This window comes from Cetorhinus maximus, chromosome 6 (genome assembly GCF_964194155.1).
Source record: "Cetorhinus maximus chromosome 6, sCetMax3.hap1.1, whole genome shotgun sequence".
In the NCBI taxonomy this organism is placed as follows: Eukaryota; Metazoa; Chordata; class Chondrichthyes; order Lamniformes; family Cetorhinidae; genus Cetorhinus; species Cetorhinus maximus.
Genome location: NC_135884.1, coordinates 141,983,337 through 142,002,936, shown reverse-complemented (window position 1 = coordinate 142,002,936; position 19,600 = coordinate 141,983,337). Strand labels below are relative to the sequence as shown.

At 46.9% G+C, this 19,600-nt stretch overlaps 1 protein-coding gene across 7 annotated transcripts in view; it reads left to right on the top strand.

The window, feature by feature from the left end:
• The window catches only part of gse1b (Gse1 coiled-coil protein b), a 599,837-nt gene that overhangs the window by 569,859 nt on the left and 10,378 nt on the right, over positions 1-19,600 (top strand). For all 7 annotated transcript variants that reach the window (XM_078544609.1, XM_078544608.1, XM_078544607.1 and 4 more), the window contains 5 exons: positions 964-1,076; positions 9,613-9,883; positions 10,928-11,044; positions 14,208-14,597; positions 17,865-18,134. In XM_078544609.1, the coding sequence (XP_078400735.1) occupies positions 964-1,076; positions 9,613-9,883; positions 10,928-11,044; positions 14,208-14,597; positions 17,865-18,134 (1,161 nt within the window). The remainder of the gene's footprint in view (positions 1-963; positions 1,077-9,612; positions 9,884-10,927; positions 11,045-14,207; positions 14,598-17,864; positions 18,135-19,600) is intronic.

Here is a 19,600-nt window from a genome sequence, read left to right as displayed (position 1 = left end):
TGATTTTTCTCTCCCCTCACTTTTCAACAGCTTTGACCTCCATATTAAAGGAAGGATACACTTGCATTGGAGGCGGTACAGTGAAGGTTGACAAGATAGGGCCACTCCCCTCATGCGAGAGACCAGTGATGCGAGGCTGAGTAAACTGTGCCAAATTCTCCGCAGTTTAGAAGAATGGGAGGCGATTTCATTGAAACTTGCATGATTCTTAAGGGGTTTGACAGGATAGACCCAGAGGCTGCTACCCCTGGCTGGGGGTATCTCATACATAGGGGCACAGTCTCAGAATAAGGGAACAATCATTTAGGATGGAGCTGAAGATAAATTTCTTCACTCAGAAAGTTGTGAATCTTCAGAATTCTTTATCCCAAAGGGTCGTGGATCCTCCATTGTTGAATTTAAGGCTGAGATGGACAATCTTTTGGTCTCTGAGGGACGTGTGGAGTTGAGACGGAAGATCAACCATGATGGTATTGAGTAGTGGAGCAGGCTTGAGGGGCCGAATGGCGCACTCCTGCTCCTATACCTTATGTCCTCAATAACCCACATAATCAGGCACCCATTGCAAAGCCACTTGGGCTGATGTCAGCTCACGTAGTCCAGGTGCTAAAACTGGGGCTCTGCTACTCCACCTGGCTCAGTACTTACCTACTGACAGAGAATCCATTTCCTCAACATCCACTTGCAAATGGTATACCTTTGGAAAAAAAAGTTTCTTATTTTGAGCCACTGTGCTACTTGATTCAACGGGCTATATTTAGAAAGATGCTCTGCTGGGTGTCTCAGTGTGTGTGTGTGAGCGTGTGCGTGTGCTCGGTTGTAGTTAGCTAATTGAAGGATTGAAGTGAGCTAATTGGGCAGCGCTGCTCGGGATGAATGTGCTGACACAGCAGAGTATATTTGCACGCTGTCAGGCTGCTTTGTCAGTTATGCTGTCACTTTGCTTCCACTGTTCCTAATTAGGTTATTACTATGACTTTGATGACTCGTATGATGAAAGTGATGAAGAGGAAGTTCGAGCACATCTCCGGCGAGTCGCTGAGCAGCCTCCTCTGAAACTTGACGATTCTTCCGAGGTATGTTAGCACTTCTCTGCTGTGGCATCCTAAAAATAGGCTGTGGAACGCTAACGAGAATCTAATAGACTTCAAAGCCTCCTCTATTTTTTTTTGCCTTCCTTGCCACATCATCAATTTGCCGTTCCTTTCTTTTGTAACAACACCATTTCCCCTCTGAGCTCCCTGCTTATTTTTGAATTTTCAGAGAAAAAACTAAGTGCAGCAGAGGCCGGAGATCCAACTGCAAACACGCTTAATAACGTGGCGGTGAAGGAGGCTGCGTTAGTTGAGACGTTGGGATTAATGCATTACCAAATGCATTAGCAGTTTTGCAGATGTCAGTGCCAGTAGCTATGGGCCTTTGAAACGGTGCTGAGTGTTAAGGGATTCTTGGCTCAATGGGAGGTAGTCTTCATGTAGAAAGTGACAGAAAGTTCTCTGTAGTCAGACTATGATGATGAAACATAAAACATCAGGGACCAATTTAAAGACACAAAGCCTTGAAGAATTTTCAGATAGGTTATTTAACCATTCAGCATCTAAATTTCAACTCGTTTGCTTCTGAAAGAACAGCATTCTGCTTTTAAGATCATCTTGTTCCTTCTGAAGAGTTTTGTCCAAGCCTCAAATTATTTTCTAAATTGGGGTCTGTGTCCCCTTCCCCTCTCTCAAATCCATTGCCATGTGCACCATACTAGCAGACCCAGGAATTCCATTCCACTCCGATGTCACCCTTAGTCCATCCTGTTGTACCAGTCTCTGGCAGCCACCTGTCTTGTTTGCACCTTGGTGATCAACTCTTTGTTCAGAGAAACGGGAATTTCCTCTCCAGGACACAGGCCTGGGCTGGCGAAACGTCAAAGTCGCCTTCCCAACCCCCCCATTTGGTTCCAAAGAGATGCAGTGCACTCCGTTTGGCTCCAACTTGGTTGCAGGAGTTCCGGGATAGGTGCCTTATTTAAGCATATCAGTCTGCCTTTGGATGCCACTCCTGATTGTTTGACGGGCTTCACTCCCTTAGCCTTCCACTCTCCCCAGGTATCCACAAGGCAGTGGAGCTATTTGCCCATAGCTGGGAGTTTGGTCCATGAGTGCCAGAGTGTCTCCACAGCGAGCGTGCACACTGCATGTCTGGGGACCAAACCTGCTCCAAGTTCCTCTGAAGCTTTCGCCTGGGGCTCTGAGGGGTGCAGTTGGATTGCCATGAGGAAGCACAGCTGATGACTTGCTGATAGAGAGAGGTCATGTACTGACAGGGAGCAATTTGCATATTTGGCTGTCCTTTTCACATTGCTGCTAGACAGCAGTGCAGGCTGAAAATGAGAAGTACTTTAGCGCACGAAAAAGTGGGAATCACTCTAACTCTCTTCACCCACACACTAGTTGCATCACATGGCCCTGTTGGGCATACATTTCACCACTATTTTACGTCAAACTTTATGAAGGAGAAAAAAGGCTCAAAATGGAGTTGTACAATCATTTGGAAGTATTAACACTCTTAAATTTGTTTTTCTATTGCTCATAACACTTCTCCTTTTCCTACTTTTCTTCAAGTTCCTCCCCTCCGTGATCTGAATGAAGGCTAGAAGAGCCTTTCGCAGACACTGCCCACCCTTCACTCCCTGAACTACATGTCCATTCTTCAGTAAATGTGGGCATGCTATCTGACTCTGACAGGTGGCACAGCCAGCCTAGATCCTTGCCCACCGTCAATGGAGAGACACATGTAGGCACACATACATACATATATACAGACACACACACACACACTTTACCATCTGGAATTGCTGAGAGCGTGATTGCTGTCTGATTTTCCTTGGCTCCAGACCGGGACACTAACACCTTTAAAGTCAGCACGGGATTAAAAAGCTCCTTGGTCTGTAGGGTTCAGTGTGGTACATTCATCACCTTAGCCATCAAGAGTCACATTGCTGTGTTTTAATAAATTACCCAGACCGAGTAATGGTTTTCCAGCATTGGCCTTACCCCGGTGATGGATAATGGACAGAGGGAGGACCTGCAGAGCACTCCTTTTCACATTTCGTTCCCAGCCAGAAAAAAAAAAGAGCCCCTGAACAGCTTTTTCGGGGCTATGTTTTTAATTTGGTGCAATTAAGGAGACTCCCGTTCCCCACTGCTTTCTCTGAATGAGCTGTACACTGAGCAGTTTATCTAACAGTGTATTAAAACAGATGTAGCCTTGCAAGAATCTAAAGCAAATTGCACGGTCATTACACAGCAAGCAGAACCGAGTGGAGCAATGAGCCTTCAAGAGAAAGCAGCAATGCTCTCCCCGAACTGTGATTATTAGAATGACCATGATTTACTCTTCAATTACAATGGGGACTACTTATTACTGAGATCATTTAGCAGTGCAGAGACGATAGTGCAAAGTGACCTATTGCAGTGAGAAGAACTCAGCGGTAGACAGAGAAATTGCAGCACAGGATGAAGTAAAATAATTCGGCAAAAATTGTAACACTCATTTAGGGAAATTATAGTCTCTTTGAGCCAGCCATTCTCAGATAAAGTGCTAAACATCTTGCGTTGGCACACACTTCCACATTTGCCTGTATATATTGTCATGCTGTAATTACACCCTCCCACCAGTGGTGATGCTGCAGTTTCACATCTTCCAGTTCATCAGCCTAAACCCCAGAGAAATTTCAATGCACCCTTCAACTCTACCCCCTAAATTGCCCTATAAAGTTCATGAGTGTAAATGGTTGTTGCAATGTACCCTGTTCTGCCTGGTTTGTCCTAAGCTGTCTCTCATACACGTCTTTGAAATTGAGAAGCCTGTTTAAAAAAGCACATGGGGTTCTCAGCTGACGATAGTGTAGTGAGTGTAGATCAAGGCCGTCTCATTTGGGGTTTAAGATTTATTATTCTGCCAAGGTATAGAGAGTGATTGTTAGAGGAACTTCATCAAGAGCACGCAGGACCGTATGAAAGCAATAGCAAGAAACTATTTTTGGTATCTAAAGGTAGACAGAAATATTGACGAGTCGGTGAAAAAGTTTTTCACAGTATTTCACAGTATCTTTGCAGTACAGAAGGAGGCTATTCGGCCCATCGAGTCTGCACTGGTTCTCTGAAACAGCATTCCAATAGTCCCGCTCCCCTGCCTTATCCCCGTAACCTTGCACATTCTCTCTTTTCAGGTAGCAATCCAATTCCCTTTTTGAATACCTCGCTCAAACCTGCCTCCACCACCCTTTCAGGGAGAGATTAAAAGAGCTTTTTATGTGGAGGGATGAAGGACATGGAATGGCCTACCAGAAATGGTGATGGAAGTGGAATCCAAAAGTTATTTTTAAAAGGGAAATGGATAAATATAGAATCAGAGAGTGGTTACAGCACAGGAGGAGGCCATTCGGTCCATTGTGTCCATGCTGGCCCTCTTCAAGAGCTAGTCGCCTAGTCCCACTCCCCCAGCTTTTCCCCCATAGCCGTGCAATTTTTTACTCTTCAGATAATTATCAAATTGTCTTTTTAATGCCACATTCGAATCTGCCTCCACGTCACTTGGGCAGTGCGTTTCAGATCCTAAACACTCGGCTGCATAAAAATGTTTTTCCTCTTGTCACCGTTTTGCCAATCATTTTAAATTGGGATCCTCTGGTTCTCAACACTTCTGCCAATGGCAACAGATAATCCCCATCTCTTCTGCCCAGCGAGAAAAATTAATTAAAATGTTGACGGGAAAGGGCAAAGAAATAGGCCTAAATGGTTAGCTCTTTCAGAGCCAGTGCAGATACAATGGGATAAAAGCAAAGTACTGCAGATGCTGGAAATCTGAAATAAAAACAGAAAATGCTGGAAAAACTCAACAGAATTAACGCTTCGAGCCCAGAGTTCTGAAGAAAAGTCATACGGACTCGAAACGTTAACTCTCTTTCTCTCTCCACAGATGCTGCCAGACCTGATGAGCTTTTCCAGCATTTCCTGTTTTTATTTTGGATACAATGAGACTCTGGCCACTCTCTGTGCTGTAAAATTCTACGATCACACAACTTCACTCTTCTCAGTTTTGCCCTCTGTGTACACTGAGGATGATAGTATCCCTACAACTTGCTCTTCATCTGGTGCTCTCTTTGTACCTAAACCAGGGAGATTCTATAGATTACCATAACGGGCATTTAAGCATTTGTCCAATAGCTTCCATTTCTGCCCTTGCATCTAACAGTAACATAACGGTGACTGAACATAAGGAATTGATCGGGTCTGCAATCCGGGGGTTGAGGAGTGGGATTACAGTCATTGACATAACAGTGCTAAACAGCAACGTACTGACCTGAATTAGGTGTAAAAACTATTTAAATTTGTCTTGCGTCAATCAATCTTTGTTTAATTACATTATCATCTCAATGCATTTCTTCATTCTTTCCCCTGGTGCTCACAATTAAATCACTGAACAGGATCATTAGTTCTTATACCTATCAAATTCGCCAATTTAGCAGCTTGAATTCAGCCACATAGGGACGAGCTGAAGAGCTCCAATTGACCCACACTGGATTGCAAAATTGCTTCTGAAAGTGGTTCCATGCTTGTTCCCGGTTCTCCTGGTGCTGGGGAAAACACTCCATTTATCCCATGGGAAGCGTTCCACAATTTGCAGAACAGAAGGACAGTCACACGTGATCCTGCGAAGGTGTTTGCCGGCTGTGTCTCGTAACCATGTCGCCTGTCCTCCCGAGTATGGGTGGAGTGGGGCTGACCAGGCCAGTAAGAACTCTGTAGGCCTGAGGGAGCAGGCCAGGCCACTGGCCATGCTTGCAGCCAGGGTACACGCCTTCCTCCAGAGCCAAGTACAAATTAGAGCCTGCAAAGTGAAGCGACAAGCAGAATTGGTGGTGGGAAAGTAAGGGATACGAAGAAAATCAAATTCACAAAGTGGGAGGGCATACAAGCCAAAAGCAGAATAGAATGTGATCATCAACGTGCATCAAACCCACTCCAAAAAGGATGAATAAACTAGTGTCTAATGTAACTGCAATTGAACCACATCTTTGAGAGTTCAAATCCCAAAAGCTTTGTTTCCGGTGGGCATTTTGTACGGTTCGACGACACTGTCAGCACTTTCTCGGAACATATTTGTTAGGCTTGCTGCTCACCCGATTACCTGACCTCTCCGCTCGAGGGTCATTGTGTACTGGTGTATCGAGTGTTTCCTATCAGAATTTCTATCACACTGCACCCAAATGTTCAATGACCCATGTTACTGACAATCGTGAGAACTCTGTTAAACCTAAATGTCAGAAGAACTGCTATCAGCCCTGTTCACCAGTATGATGACTTCTACATAATCCCATGGACAACATCAGGAAAGCTTTGGAAAATGAAACATGACTATGGAAGTATTGGGTCTAACAGAACAAGGGAGGGGCAGGTGAATCCTCATAAAGGACATGCATTCATTACACAAAGGGAGAAATACAGCCATCTTATCACACACTGGCCTGTCAGTTCAGTGCACAGTACATTAGAAATGGGGTTCTGCAGCTTAGCTGCTCCTTGCTAGGCTATTCACTGCAGCAGGATTGTTGCTGATCTGAATCACAGAATGATTACAGCACCGAAGGAGACCATTTGGCCCATTATGACTGTGCTGGCTCTCTGAAGGGGCAATTCACCTAGTGCCACTCCTTTGCTTTCTCCCCATAGCTCTGCACATTCTTCCTTTCCAGATAATAATCCAATTCCCTCGATTGAACCTGCTTCCACCACACACTCAGGCAGTGCATTCCAGATCCTAACCGCTCGCTGTGTGAAAAAGCTTTTCCTCATGTCCCCATTGCTTCTCTTGCCAGTTACCTTAAATCTGTGCATTCTGGTTCTCGATCTTTCCACCAATGGAAACAGGTTTTCTCTATCTATTCGACCCCGATCCCTCATGGTTTTGAATGAAACCAGGCTGATTTTTGAATAAGCCATCTGGAAATGTAAAAAAAAATGTGAACCTGATACTCAAAGCCCATTCTTTCCACTTCTCCTATTTGTCGGTTTGAGATGTTAGTATTAAAGTTTTTAAAAGCATCAAATTAGATAGATAGAATGTACAACCCAGAAAGAGGCCATCCAACCCTATACTAGGAAGTTCTGAGGAACAAGGGGACCTTGGCGTGTGTGTCCATAGGTCTCTGAAGGCGGAGGGGCATGTTAGTGGGGTGTTGAAAAAGGCATATGGGATACTTGCCTTTGTCAATTGAGGCATAGATTACAAAAGTAGGGAGGTCATGTTGGAGTTGTATAGAACCTTGGTGAGGCCACAGCTGGAGTACAGTGTGCTGTTCTGGTCAGCACATTATAGGAAGGATGTGATTGCACTGGAGGGGGTGCAGAGGAGATTCACCAGGATGTTGCCTGGGATGAAACATTTAAGTTATGAAGAGAGATTGGATAGACTTAGGTTGTTTTCGCTGGAGCAGAGAAGACTGAGGGATGACCTGATTGAGGTGTACAAGATTATGAGGGGCATGGACAGGGTGGATAGGGAGCAGGCTGTTCCCCTTAGTTGAAGGGTCAGTCACAAGGGGACATAAGTTCAAGGTAAGGGGCAGGAGGTTTAGGGAGGATGTGAGGAAAAACATTTTTACCCAGAGGATGGTGACGGTCTGGAATGCGCTGCCCGGGAGGATGGTGGAGGCGGGTTGCCTCACATCCTTTAAAAAGTATCAGGATGAGCACTTGGCACGTCATAACATTCAAGGCTATGGACCAAGTGCTGGTAAATGGGGTTAGGTAGGTAGGTCAGGTGTTTCTCACGTGTCAGTGCAGACTCGATGAGCCGAAGGACCTCTTCTGCACTTTGTGATTCTGTGAACCCGACAGGTTCATGTCAGTGCTTACGTTCCACACAAGCCTCCTCCCACTCTACCACATCTCACCCTGTCTACATAACCTCTACTCCATTCTCCCTCCTGTGCTTCCCCTGAAATGCATCTATGCTACTTGCTTCAACAACTTCCTGTGGCAACTGGAAGAGCAAGTTCCACATTTTCACCACCTTCTGGTTAAAGACATTTTGGCTGAATTTCCAGTTGGATTTATTAGTGACCATCTTATATTTATGGATAAGAATTTGAGCGTTAATCATCATGTCCTGCCCTGCCCACAATTTTAGATTCAGGACTAGGCGGTATTCTATGTAGACAGTAGATGTGCAACAATCTAGTTATAAAAATCCTTACCATCCAACCACGTATAATAATCAGAATCGTTTTATTTGTTCATGGGATGTGGGTGTCACTGGCTGGGCCAGCATTTATTGCCCATTCCTAATTGCCCTTGAGAAGGTGGTGGTGAGCCGCCTTCTTGAACCGCTGCAATCCATGTGGTGTAGGTACACCCACAGTGCTTTTAGGGGGGGAATTCCAGGATCTTGAGCCAGTGACAGTGAGGAAACAGCAATATTGCTCCCAGTCAGGATGGTGTGTCACCACGTGCCTGCTGCCCTCATCCTTTTAGGTGGTAAAGGTTGCGAATTTGGAAAGTGCTGTTGAAGGAGCCTTGGTGAGTTGCTGCAGTGCATTTTGTAGATGGCACACACTGCTGCCACTGTGCGCCAGTTGTGGAGGGAGTGAATGTTTAAGGTGGTGAATGGGGTACAGGTCACATTGGCTGCACTGTCCTCTATGGTGTTGAGCTTCTTGAGTGTTGTCAGAGCTGCACCCACCCAGGCAAGTGGAGAGTATTGCATTATACTTGTGTTGTGACTTGTATTGAATATTCAGAGGGGTAGGGAGACTGTTCTATGCTCCAGGGAATGGCAAAAAGATGTAGGATGAGGGGAGCTCATCATAGAATCTTATAGCACAGAAAGAGGCCATTAAACCCATCATGCTGTAGTTATTCTCTGAAAGAGCTTTGCAATTAGTCCCATTCCTCGGCTCTGCTTCCTTCTGTGTGTCAGCCATCGCTCGGTTGGGAGCACACTTCCTCTGAATCACAAGGTTCCGGGTTCAAGCCAATTCCAGGGCTTCTGCACGAAAATGGGATGGGCAATAAATGCTGGCCCAGCCAGCGAAGCCCACATCCTATGAATGAATTTTTTAAAAATCAAGCCTGACATTCAGGAGTACTGAAGGAGTGTTGCACTGACCAACATTTATCCCTCAAAAAACAGATTATCTGCTCATTATCACATTGCTGTTTGTGGGAGCTTGCTCAGGGTAAATTGGCTGCTGTTTCCTCCATTACTACAGTGACTACACTTCAGAAAGTACTTCATTGGCTGCAAAGCACTTTGAGACATCTGAGAGCCATGAAAAGCGCCATATAAATGCAAGTCTCCACACCCACCCCGCCTTCCCTCCCCCAACCTCCGCCAGGCCCAACCAATGTTTACTCCTTCAGGTATTTTAACCAATTCCTTTTTGGAAACCATCAGTGAGATATTGTCAAGAAATATGAATAGCATAAGAAGCAGAAAAGGAACTTAGTCAGTCCTGTCATCTCATTTCGAACCCGTCTGCACAACTCTATCTCCTGTGTTCCCTTCCTTTACTCTCGAGGCTGCCGAGTTAATGCCAACCTGTCTCTGTTGTTTTAGAAACTGGATTTTCTGAGAGTGTTCAGTTTGACCACCCAGGCCCAGAGGGAGGAGCTGCTGAAGCAGAAGCGACGCAAGAGGCGGCGGATGCTGATGGAACGGAGCCCCTCGCCGCCGCCCATCCCTAACAAGCGCCAGGTGCCCTCGCCACGGCACCTGCCCACCAGCAAGTACAGTGCAGATGAAATGAACAGCACTCCTGACCTCGCAGAGAAGAAGCGATTCCTGACGTCTTTTAGCCTTGCGCACATACTCCCAGAGAAAAGGAAAGGTAAAGCGTGCTTCTTACCATTGAGTGTTCCTCACTAACGGGCAGCTCCAGACAACAATAGTCAATCAGCCTCTCGTTGGAGCCTGTTAAGTTTATTCCAATTGGATCATTTTATTTCTCTACCCACCCACCTCACCTCCATTGTCTCCTTCCCCACCCCACTGAACCTCTCCCCTTATCCTGCCTCCCGAAAAATTAAGGGCTCTTTTTCGTCCTAATGACTGTCTGGTATCTCATCCATATTTCCACTCCTTACATTTAGCTCTACCGGTGTCACAGATCATTTGACCATATATGATGGAGGTCCAGGAGGGGAAGAAGGAGTCAAAGAAAGATTGTCTTATCCAAAAACAGCACGCCTGGCAGTGCAGTTCTTCCTCAGTACTGCACTAGAGTGTCAGCCTAGATGTTGTGCTCAAGCCTCCAGGGTGGGATTTGAACCCATGAATTTCTGACTGGGAGGCGACAGTGGTGCCAACTGAGCCATGGCTGACACCTGTTTGGCTGCCATGACAGTTTCCTCCCATATTAATTCTCTATTCCAGGTGTTTTACCCACTCTGCTCATTTTTGCTCCCTCCACTCAGATGTGAGTGTGCTACTACTGAGTCAACATTGAATAGGGCTCCTGCCACCAGCAGGAATTCATTAGATGCAGTACTTTGAGCTGTTCCGATAATGTAATCATGGTGCGATATAAATGCAAGTATTGTTAATGAAAACCTTAAAAGAATCTTCCAGCTAAAATCATAAGATATTAACCATCCCTTCCACCATTTGCATTGGGGGAGTGTGGGTGCGGGGGGGGTGGAGTGTGGGGGTGGTGGGGGGTGCATGCACCTTTGATCTCAGTCAGACTGAGGTTTCATGTTGAGTGGGTCTTAAACCTACACTTGGCTACTGTCTTATCTCAGCACCAACAGCCCCCAGCTCTTTAGAGACAGCGTATCACACATGGTCGAACTTCTTTCTTGAATTTTCTACTTCTTTAAAGCTCAGTGCTAACCTTGTTATTTATTGGTGTTTCTCTCTCTCACGCCCGCAGAAAAGGAGACCCTAATAGAAATGATCCATTCCATAAAACAGAAGACACGACCTTCAGAAGCACCTTTTAAATATCTCGCTCCTCCATCATGTAGCAGTCCCAGCTCATCTCAGAATGGTGAGTGTTGACCTCTTCAAGAGATCCTTCTGTAACTAGTTTACGAGACTGGTTTAATCTGAATGTAGCTGGAAATGCATCTTGGGGTGACTTTCCTCTGGCATTATAGTGGCTACGGGTGGGGCTGGGGGAGGGGAATTTTGGACTCCTCATCGCCTACCCAAAAGCAACTTCATCCTTCACGTGTTTTTCTATGCCCATCTCTGTTTCACTTTCCATATATTTCTCCGCCTTTCCTTTCCCTCCATCTATTTCTTTCCTTTTACCTCGAAGCATTTGTCTTTCCTTCCCTGGTAGAACCTGCCAAAATTATGCTCATGAGCCTGTCAGGAAACCAGTGAGAGAGGAAGCACAGACATGATCGCTTTTCACCTCCCACTGCCCCCCCAACCCAACTTATTCAACCTGAGAAGAAAATGAGCCTCATCTTTTCCCCCAAAATTGTATTTTGCTTATAAACCAAATATAACATTCTGCTTTTTGGGTTGGAATTCCATTTTATCCATTTACTTCTCTGTCTTATAAGCTGAAAGCGATTAAGTGGCTTCAGTGAATTTTCATGGGCAAGAAAAGTCATAACTTAGTCGCAGTCCGGTTTTAAACTTGACCAAAGGCAGTGACCCCATTGATGACGTAGGGGTGACCTGCAGTTAACGGAGATTGGAGTCGCTACATCTCAGTTAAAATCTGGAGCAGGCTTCAGGGCGTCTGGACAATCAGAGCATCTCTGTGTCAGGAGTAACGTTGGGATGGTCCAGAGTCATGGGGTTTGGAGCATCTTGGTTTATGTGGATGATGTTGGGGGCACCATAGCAGTGACACTCAGAAAATCTTAGGTTGCAGGGGGTTGTGTATAACATTGTTATGCTCAGAGCTTTGGGGTTGGGGGTGCTGGTGCGGGTGGATCTCCCATTTCAGGAGTAATATTGTAGTGACCTGTAGCTGTGGGGTTTAGAGTATCTCGGCTCAATGGTTAATGTTTGGGAGGCCTTCAAATTTCACAAGTGGAGAAATGCCACATCACACCACCTACAAACCCCAGATTAGGCAGACATGAGGTGCTGACATGGCATTTTTAGGCCTCGCCTTTCTCTGCGCCTTTGGCCAGAGTGATGGCCGCTGTGTGCCCAAACCCCTAAATTAATGTGATGTGGTCCAGTGGTTGGTGATTAAATCAATGGTACTGAGTTGGCTGATCAGGGGCTTCGAGGTTTGATCTCTGATTTGTGTTGAGATAACTGATCTTGGCCCGGGATAGCATTGGGGGCAGTGCAATTATCTCCCAGTACCTGCGGCCTAGGGAAAGTTAAAACTAGCCAAGGCCCAGAGGCTTATTGGCCACTGGGGAAGGTAACTGTATGTGGAGATCGGGGTGTCTATCAGCAAAGCACAGCATAATGTAGTCCCAAACCGTACAAATGGGGGAGGCGGTGGCATAGTGGTATTGTCACTGGACTAGTGTTCCAGAGACCCTGGACAATGCTCTGTTGACCCATGTTCGAATCCGACCATGGCAGATAGCGAAATTTGAATTTGCAAAAATCTGATGATGACCATGAAACCATTGTTGCAAAAACCCATCTGGTTCACTAATGTCCTTTTAAGGGAGGGAAATCTGTCATCCTTACCCGGTCTTGCCTACATGTGGCTCCAGACCCCCCATTGCTCCAGAACCACAGCAATGTGGTTGACCCTTAGTTAGAGATGGGCAGTAAATGCTGGCTTAGGCAGCAATGCCCACATCCCATCAACGAATAATAAAAAAAAATCTAGAAAGCCTAGGTTCAACTTCCAATCTCTACTGGGTTAGCTGGTCTCCTCTGGGCAAAAGGTGAATGGAGGAATAAGGAAGGACTTGCTAGCCATTAACATGAGCCCATGTGTGAATGTCTGGTGGGGATTGGATCAGGCTTGGCTGTGAGGCACTCAAATAGGCCACCTGACATTTGCTGGCCAAACTCTCACAACAGACTGCCCACCTGAGTGTGGGTTTACCGGAGAGCACTGCGGTTACCAATTGAACCATACCGCAGTACCAGACATCACTGATGTTTCTTTTAAAATTAGTTGCTGTGCACAGCCTATTTTATTCAATGCACAGCTCCTCTAAATGTACTTGTGTGGCTGTACACAGAATCACAGTGCAGAAGAGGCCCTTCAGCCCATCGAGTCTGCACTGACACGTGAGAAACTCCTGACTTCCTACCTAATTCCATTTACCAGCACTTGCCCCATAGCCTTGAATGTTATGATGTACCAAGTGCTCATCCTGGCAACCCACCTCCACCGCCCTCCCAGGCAGTGCATTCCAGACCATCACCACCCTCTGGGTAAAAAAGTTTTTCCTCACATCCCCCTAAACCTCCTTCCCCACACCTTGAACCTATGCCCCCTTGTGACTGACCCTTCAACTAAGGGGAACAGCTGCTCCCTATCCACCCTGTCCATGCCCCTCATAATCTTGTACACCTCAATCAGATCGCCCCTCAGTCTTCTCTGCTCCAACGAAAACAACCCAAGTCTATCCAACCTCTCTTCATAACTTAAATGTTTCATCCCAGGCAACATCCTGGTGAATCTCCTCTGCACCCCCTCCAATCACATCCTTCCTATAATGTGGCGACCAGAGTTGCACACAGCACTCCAGCTGTGGCCTCACCAAGGTTCTATACAACTCCAACATGACCTCCCTACTTTTGTGATCTATTCCTCGATTGATAAAGGCAAGTATCCCATATGCCTTTTTCACCACCCCACTAACATGCCCCTCCGCCTTCAGAGACCTATGGACACGCACGCCAAGGTCCCTTTGTTCCTCAGAACTTCCTAGTGTCATGCCGTTCATTGAATACTTGTCAAATTACTCCTTCCAAAGTGTATCACCTCACACTTTGTTATTTCTCACAGAGCAGGGCTTATGTGTTACCTTTCAGGCTACTGCAGAGCCATGCACCCACACCGCTTAGTGGGAACATTGGTCATCACCTTCTGATGAAAGATGAGGCAACTGTTTTTTTAAAAAAATAAAATCCCTTCTCAAAAACCGGTATTCACTCCTGGAGTGCACTTTGAGCAGAATCCTGCAACACTGAAGAGCGTTTTCTCTTCTGACTTTGGAAAGTACCCACGTTAAAACTCATTGCGGGTTTTCCCCCTTCTGTAGTTTCCGCGGCCGATTCGTCGAACGTGCATCCAGCCGCCGATTCCGACCGGCCGCCGAGTGCCGCCCCCGCTGTCCCCTCCCTGCCAGAACTGCGGAAGAGCGCCGAGCCGATCCGACTGGAGCCACCTAAAGCCTCGGAGGCGACCGTGAGGCCAAAGGAGCCGGGCCTGCACGGCGACAAAAGTAGGCCGCTGGAAGGGCCTGTCGGGGGCAGAACAGTGAGCGTGCTGACTAATGCCACGGGGGCCCTGCAGAAGGAGAACTCTGCTGCTGTGCACAGCCTGAATGAGAAGAGCAAGCCCTGGGAAGTGTTCATGGCGGAGGACTTTGCCCAGCAGTTTCACGAGTCTGTGCTACAGTCCACACAACGAGCATTACAGAAGCATAAAGGTAAGTGGGAATAAATCATGGGGAATGGGCGCCTGCTTTTATTCTCCTGAAGGAAAATACAGCAGCTAATTGTGCGTCACCGACTTTAAACTGTCTTAGATCAAGTATGGTTTACCTCACTGCTAGTCTGTCGCAGTCTAATAGCCCCAAACTATATTGTTATGATGAGGCTTAATGTACTGATAGATATCTAATGGTAAATAAAGTTAAATTCAAACAGCAAAACATCCAAAAACAGTTCATGCAATTAATTATATTTTGCAATGCACTTAGTTCTGCAGCCGTTTTCCACCTATAATGTTCATGCAAACAGCAGTCAGTATTTTGATGATGTTGATGGAAGGAGAATACTTTCAGTTAATTCCATGGGATTTTTAACATCCATTTGAACTATCAAATTAAACCTGACTGTGTGACACCCATTATCCACCATTTTAAGTTACTCCCCCCCCCTCCAATGTCAACCCCAGCTGCTATCTTGTTCAAGTACTATCCCTGGGAGGGTAGGGTTGATATTGTTCTGCCATGGTGGTGGTGGTGGGGGTTGGTGGAAAGCTACCACACTCTGTCATTATTCTGTGACGATCACATTTAGGGGTTTTTCAAGCGAGCACTGGAGACTGAGAACCTCACCTATTCCACTTTATACTGAAGTCAACGGGCAGAATCTTACACCCTTTATAAATAATTCAATAATCGTGGGGCAGGACCATTTCTGGGTCTTGACTCCACACTTGCTAGCAGCGCCGCTAAGGAATAGTGGGGTGGGTTCCTGAGGCTGCCTGCCAACTCAGTGGGCCTGCAGCCTTCAGGAGGCCAGCAGCCCCACTGCCAGAGGTGGAGCTTGAGGGAGAACACGAGAGCCTCCATTTCCAAGAACGCTCTGATGAGGTACTTAGTTTTTTAAATTAAAACGTGGTCCCGGCTGACAGGCCACCCCTGTAGCGGTGAATCCCCTCCGACGGCTGCAGCCCACAGATCCCTGTGTACCAGTGGATGAGTAAGTGCAGGAGGCCTCCCCTTGGCCTACCGCCGGCAAGCGGCCTTCAGGCACCTGCTGGACTTTGGCCTCGACGGCAAAATCCCGGCATTGTCCATAATCGGGACTATAGTTGGGCGGTTAAATATGCCGTGTAGCCACCTGCCATTGTCAGGCAGGCAGACTTTGCTTTTGATGTTTTGCCAATGGCAAGATCGCTCTGAGGCAGGAACGTGTCGATCGCTGACCCATTGCCCTCATATCTTAAATTTCCTCCCAGTCCCAACTTGAAGTCCACCGCTGGGGGATCGGGGAGATTCCACCCAATGGCTGGGATACCCTAGATAGTGTGACTGTCATTTTCCACTATCCAAGCCAGCTTGTGAATCCCCTGTTCCCTTAGCATCTTCAGAAAACCAGCTGGTAACTTAAAAGACTGTTTAGATATTGGGTTGGATTTTACCGCCCCCCCTGCGGGCGTTTGAGGGGGTGGGGGCTTGTAAAATCCATCGCTGCCTACCCGCCCACCCTGACCTGTCTCCCATTTTACGGGAGGCGGTGAAGGCGTTAGGCAGCCCGCCCACCCCTTGGGCCTATTGATGCCTTAATGGCCACTTAGGAGCCTCTTCGCGCCCCCAACGCTATTTTGCATGCGGCCAGGGGAGGCCCAGACCAAGTGGGTAGCCCAACAGCTTTAGTTGCATGGGCTGCTGTCGGAAAGCGAGTTGGGGACCACCTCTGGGGCTCCCCTGTACAAATAGGTGTCAACCACCCATCGCCACCTCCCTGCACAGAGCCGCCGCTGAACCAGGTGCCTTGTGATCTCTCCAGCTGAGAACCAGAGAGGCCATTGCCGTGTAGCTGCCAAAGCCGTCAGGAGAACGCGGCACTTCACCCTCACCGTGTTATTGCATTCCGCTGGCTCAGTGGTAGCATTCTCGCCTCTGAGTCGGAAGGTTTTGCGTTCCAGTCCCACTCCCGAGACATAAGCACAGCATCTAGTGCAGTACCGAGGGAGTGCTGCACTGTCAGAGGTGGCCTGTTTTGGGTGAGACGTTAAAGGAGGTGCCCACCTGCCCTCGCTGAGATTCAAAAGATAAGGGGAGTTCTCCCAGGGGTCCTGTCCTGAACCATAGTATATTCCTCATTCAACATCACGAAAACAGGTGAGCTGGTCATTTATCACATTGCTGTTTGTGGGACCTTGCTGTGCGCAAAATTGGCTGCCGTGACTACATTTGAAGTATTCCATTGGCTGTAAAGCGCTCTGGGGCGTCTGGAGGTTGTGATAGGAATGCTAGTTCTTTTGTTCTTTCCATGTTCAATGACCTCAGCAACCTTACCTCTTGATGAGTGTTGGTTGTTGGAAAGTGGGGGAGGAGACTGGTTGCAAGTGCTGCACATGATTTTCACATAGATTGCTGCTTCCTGTAAAATCTGTGTGATTTAGCAACAGTTTCTTGCACCAGGAAGCTAAACCCCTGCTGGGGTTGAGCCTGATGGAGGTGAGTGCTCCCTCTCAAAGCATCCAATTAACCAGCTGCCTTTCTAGCAAAGGGAAATTATGAACATGTCTCCCTGCAGTAATTGCAAATGATTATTTGTTTACACTTTTTATTCGTTCGCCTTACTCTTCTGGCTGAAATTCAGACCTAGATAAACACAGGCAAACTATAACAGCTGAATGCAAGTCCCTGTTTCACCGTGATCAGTATAACCACTCTTGATTTAAGGCATTAAGCTGACTGGATGTCAAGTGGCCTTATAAAATGGAATGACAAAGGGAGTGACAGAACATTAATTAAAGCAAGGCAATTGGAGGGAGGTAACAGCTGCCCAAATAAGTTGAGAGAAAGGAGTTACACAGTGTGCATTTCATTAACAGCTGGACAAGACAAGATCTGTGCTGACCCAGTGAGTAAGTGCATTCTAGGAAGATGCCAAGGTCAATCACCAAGTTTGCTGATTGATTAGGGCACTCCAGTTAGAACCAGTGCTTCAGTGTGAATGCAGAAACTCCTAATTGTTCTGTGTGCAAGCGTGTGCTGGAAGGTAAATGGTTGTTGGGGACAGGATGCCCAATATAGCTTTCTGATGCAGGTCCACTTGGATGACCTGCTGGTCTGTATGAGTCAAAGGTGCTGATTCATGTTCAGGTGCAGTTCAGCAAGTCATCAAAGTGAGCATTCTCGAGATTGATGCCACCTTCTTACTACCCCAGTGTATCATCCCATCCTTTCGAAATGTTGATTTTTCTTTTTTTTTTCTGACCTTCGTTTCTCTTTCAGGTACCACGGCGACACTAACCGCGGAACAAAACCACAAGCTAGACGCTTCTGTCCGCTACAACATTCCAGAGATGCACTCCGCCAGCGGAACACTGTTTACACATCAGAACGGCCAGCATGCTGCCACCCAGACCAGGAAAGGGATGGTGTGCGAGCGCGAGGAGGAATCCGACAATGAAGACGATGAGGAAGAGGAAGACTCGAGACCTTTCCATTCAAAATGGCAGGGCATTGAAGCTGTCTTTGAGGCTTACCAGGAATACGTCGAAGGTACGCTGTGGGGGTTTGGTACAACTGGCTGGCTTGCTAGGCCATTTCAGAGGGAAGTTAATAACCAACCATATTACTCTAGGCCTGAAGTCACATGTAGGCCTACGTGTGACTCCAGTCCCACAGCAATTGTGGTTGACTCTTAACTATCCTGTGAAATGGCTTAGTCAGCCACTCAGTTCAAGAGCAATTAAGGATGAGCAACAAATGCTGGCCCACATCCCATGAAAGAATAAAGAAAAAGAAATTCTCTGAGGGTCATTTGCCTGTGGAATTCTCTTTCCCAGAGAGCAGTCGAGGCAGGGTCACTGAATATTTTTAAGGCTGAGTTAGATACTTGATTCCACAATCAGATCAGTCATGATCTTATCAAATGGGAGTGCAGGCTTGAGAGGCTAAATGGCCCACTCCTGGTCCTAATTCATATGTTCATATTACACTTACGCCACCATCCCCTCCACCACCACCACATCCTCAAGGGAAACTGGGGATGGGCAATAAATGCTGGCCTTGCCATTGACGCTCCCATCCCATGAAATAGTGAAAGCAAAATTGCCGAGCAGTGTACACACCAGCAATTTGTGTTGTGTAGTTTGTTGAGCCTGCCACAACCATGGGCAGGAATTGTGCATTTCAATGAGGTGAGTGAACGAGGTCAGTTGAACCGCAATACTGTCTCCTCCTCCCTCTAACTGCCCAAACAGCACTAGGGCCATACTGCTCTAACCACAACCCACAGTCCTCAGTTGGTAACTGCTCCGGAGAAACCACAGAGCTTGGGCTTAATCCCCCACTCACGGGCCGTTGCTGCCAATAATGCAGCATTCCCTCAGAGCTGCACTGAGTGTCAGCCCGGGCTTTGCCTCAGGAAAATCAACTCTGCTGCTTGAAAAGAAACTAAAGTTAGAACAAATCACTTAACGTTCGAGCCCGAAAGGATGAATAGTCAACTGCATTGATCTAGCCGCTTATCACATTTCTTCATACTCTGAGTATGATGTACAGTGACTGTTACTAGGCCAACAACAGCAGCCATTTTTCCCCACAGCAATGTAGTGCTCACTAGCGGAGGAATGTCAACGAAACACCAGGAGATCTCCCTGATCCCTGATCTTTTGTGAAAAGTGCCAAGGGATCTACCAATGTCAGAGCAGGAAGCTGGGAATCGATTTAATATCTCATCCACAGGTGTAACCGTATAGCACCCCCTCAGAGCTTCTCTGGGGATTGACAGCCTTACTGACATTCTCAAGTCCTGGAGTGGGGTTTGAGTTCACGCCCCCTCGGACTCGCAAGTGGGAGTGCCACCAAGTGGGCCAAGATGGTGCCTTTTCAATTACACCCGTGGACCAAAAGTAGCCATATCTGCTGCCAACTTTTCTAGTGACTAAATCGTCATTGAGAGCGTTTGTGAAAGAAACGTGCTGTACACATCAAACACTCTCATATGTAATTCCTCCTGAGGC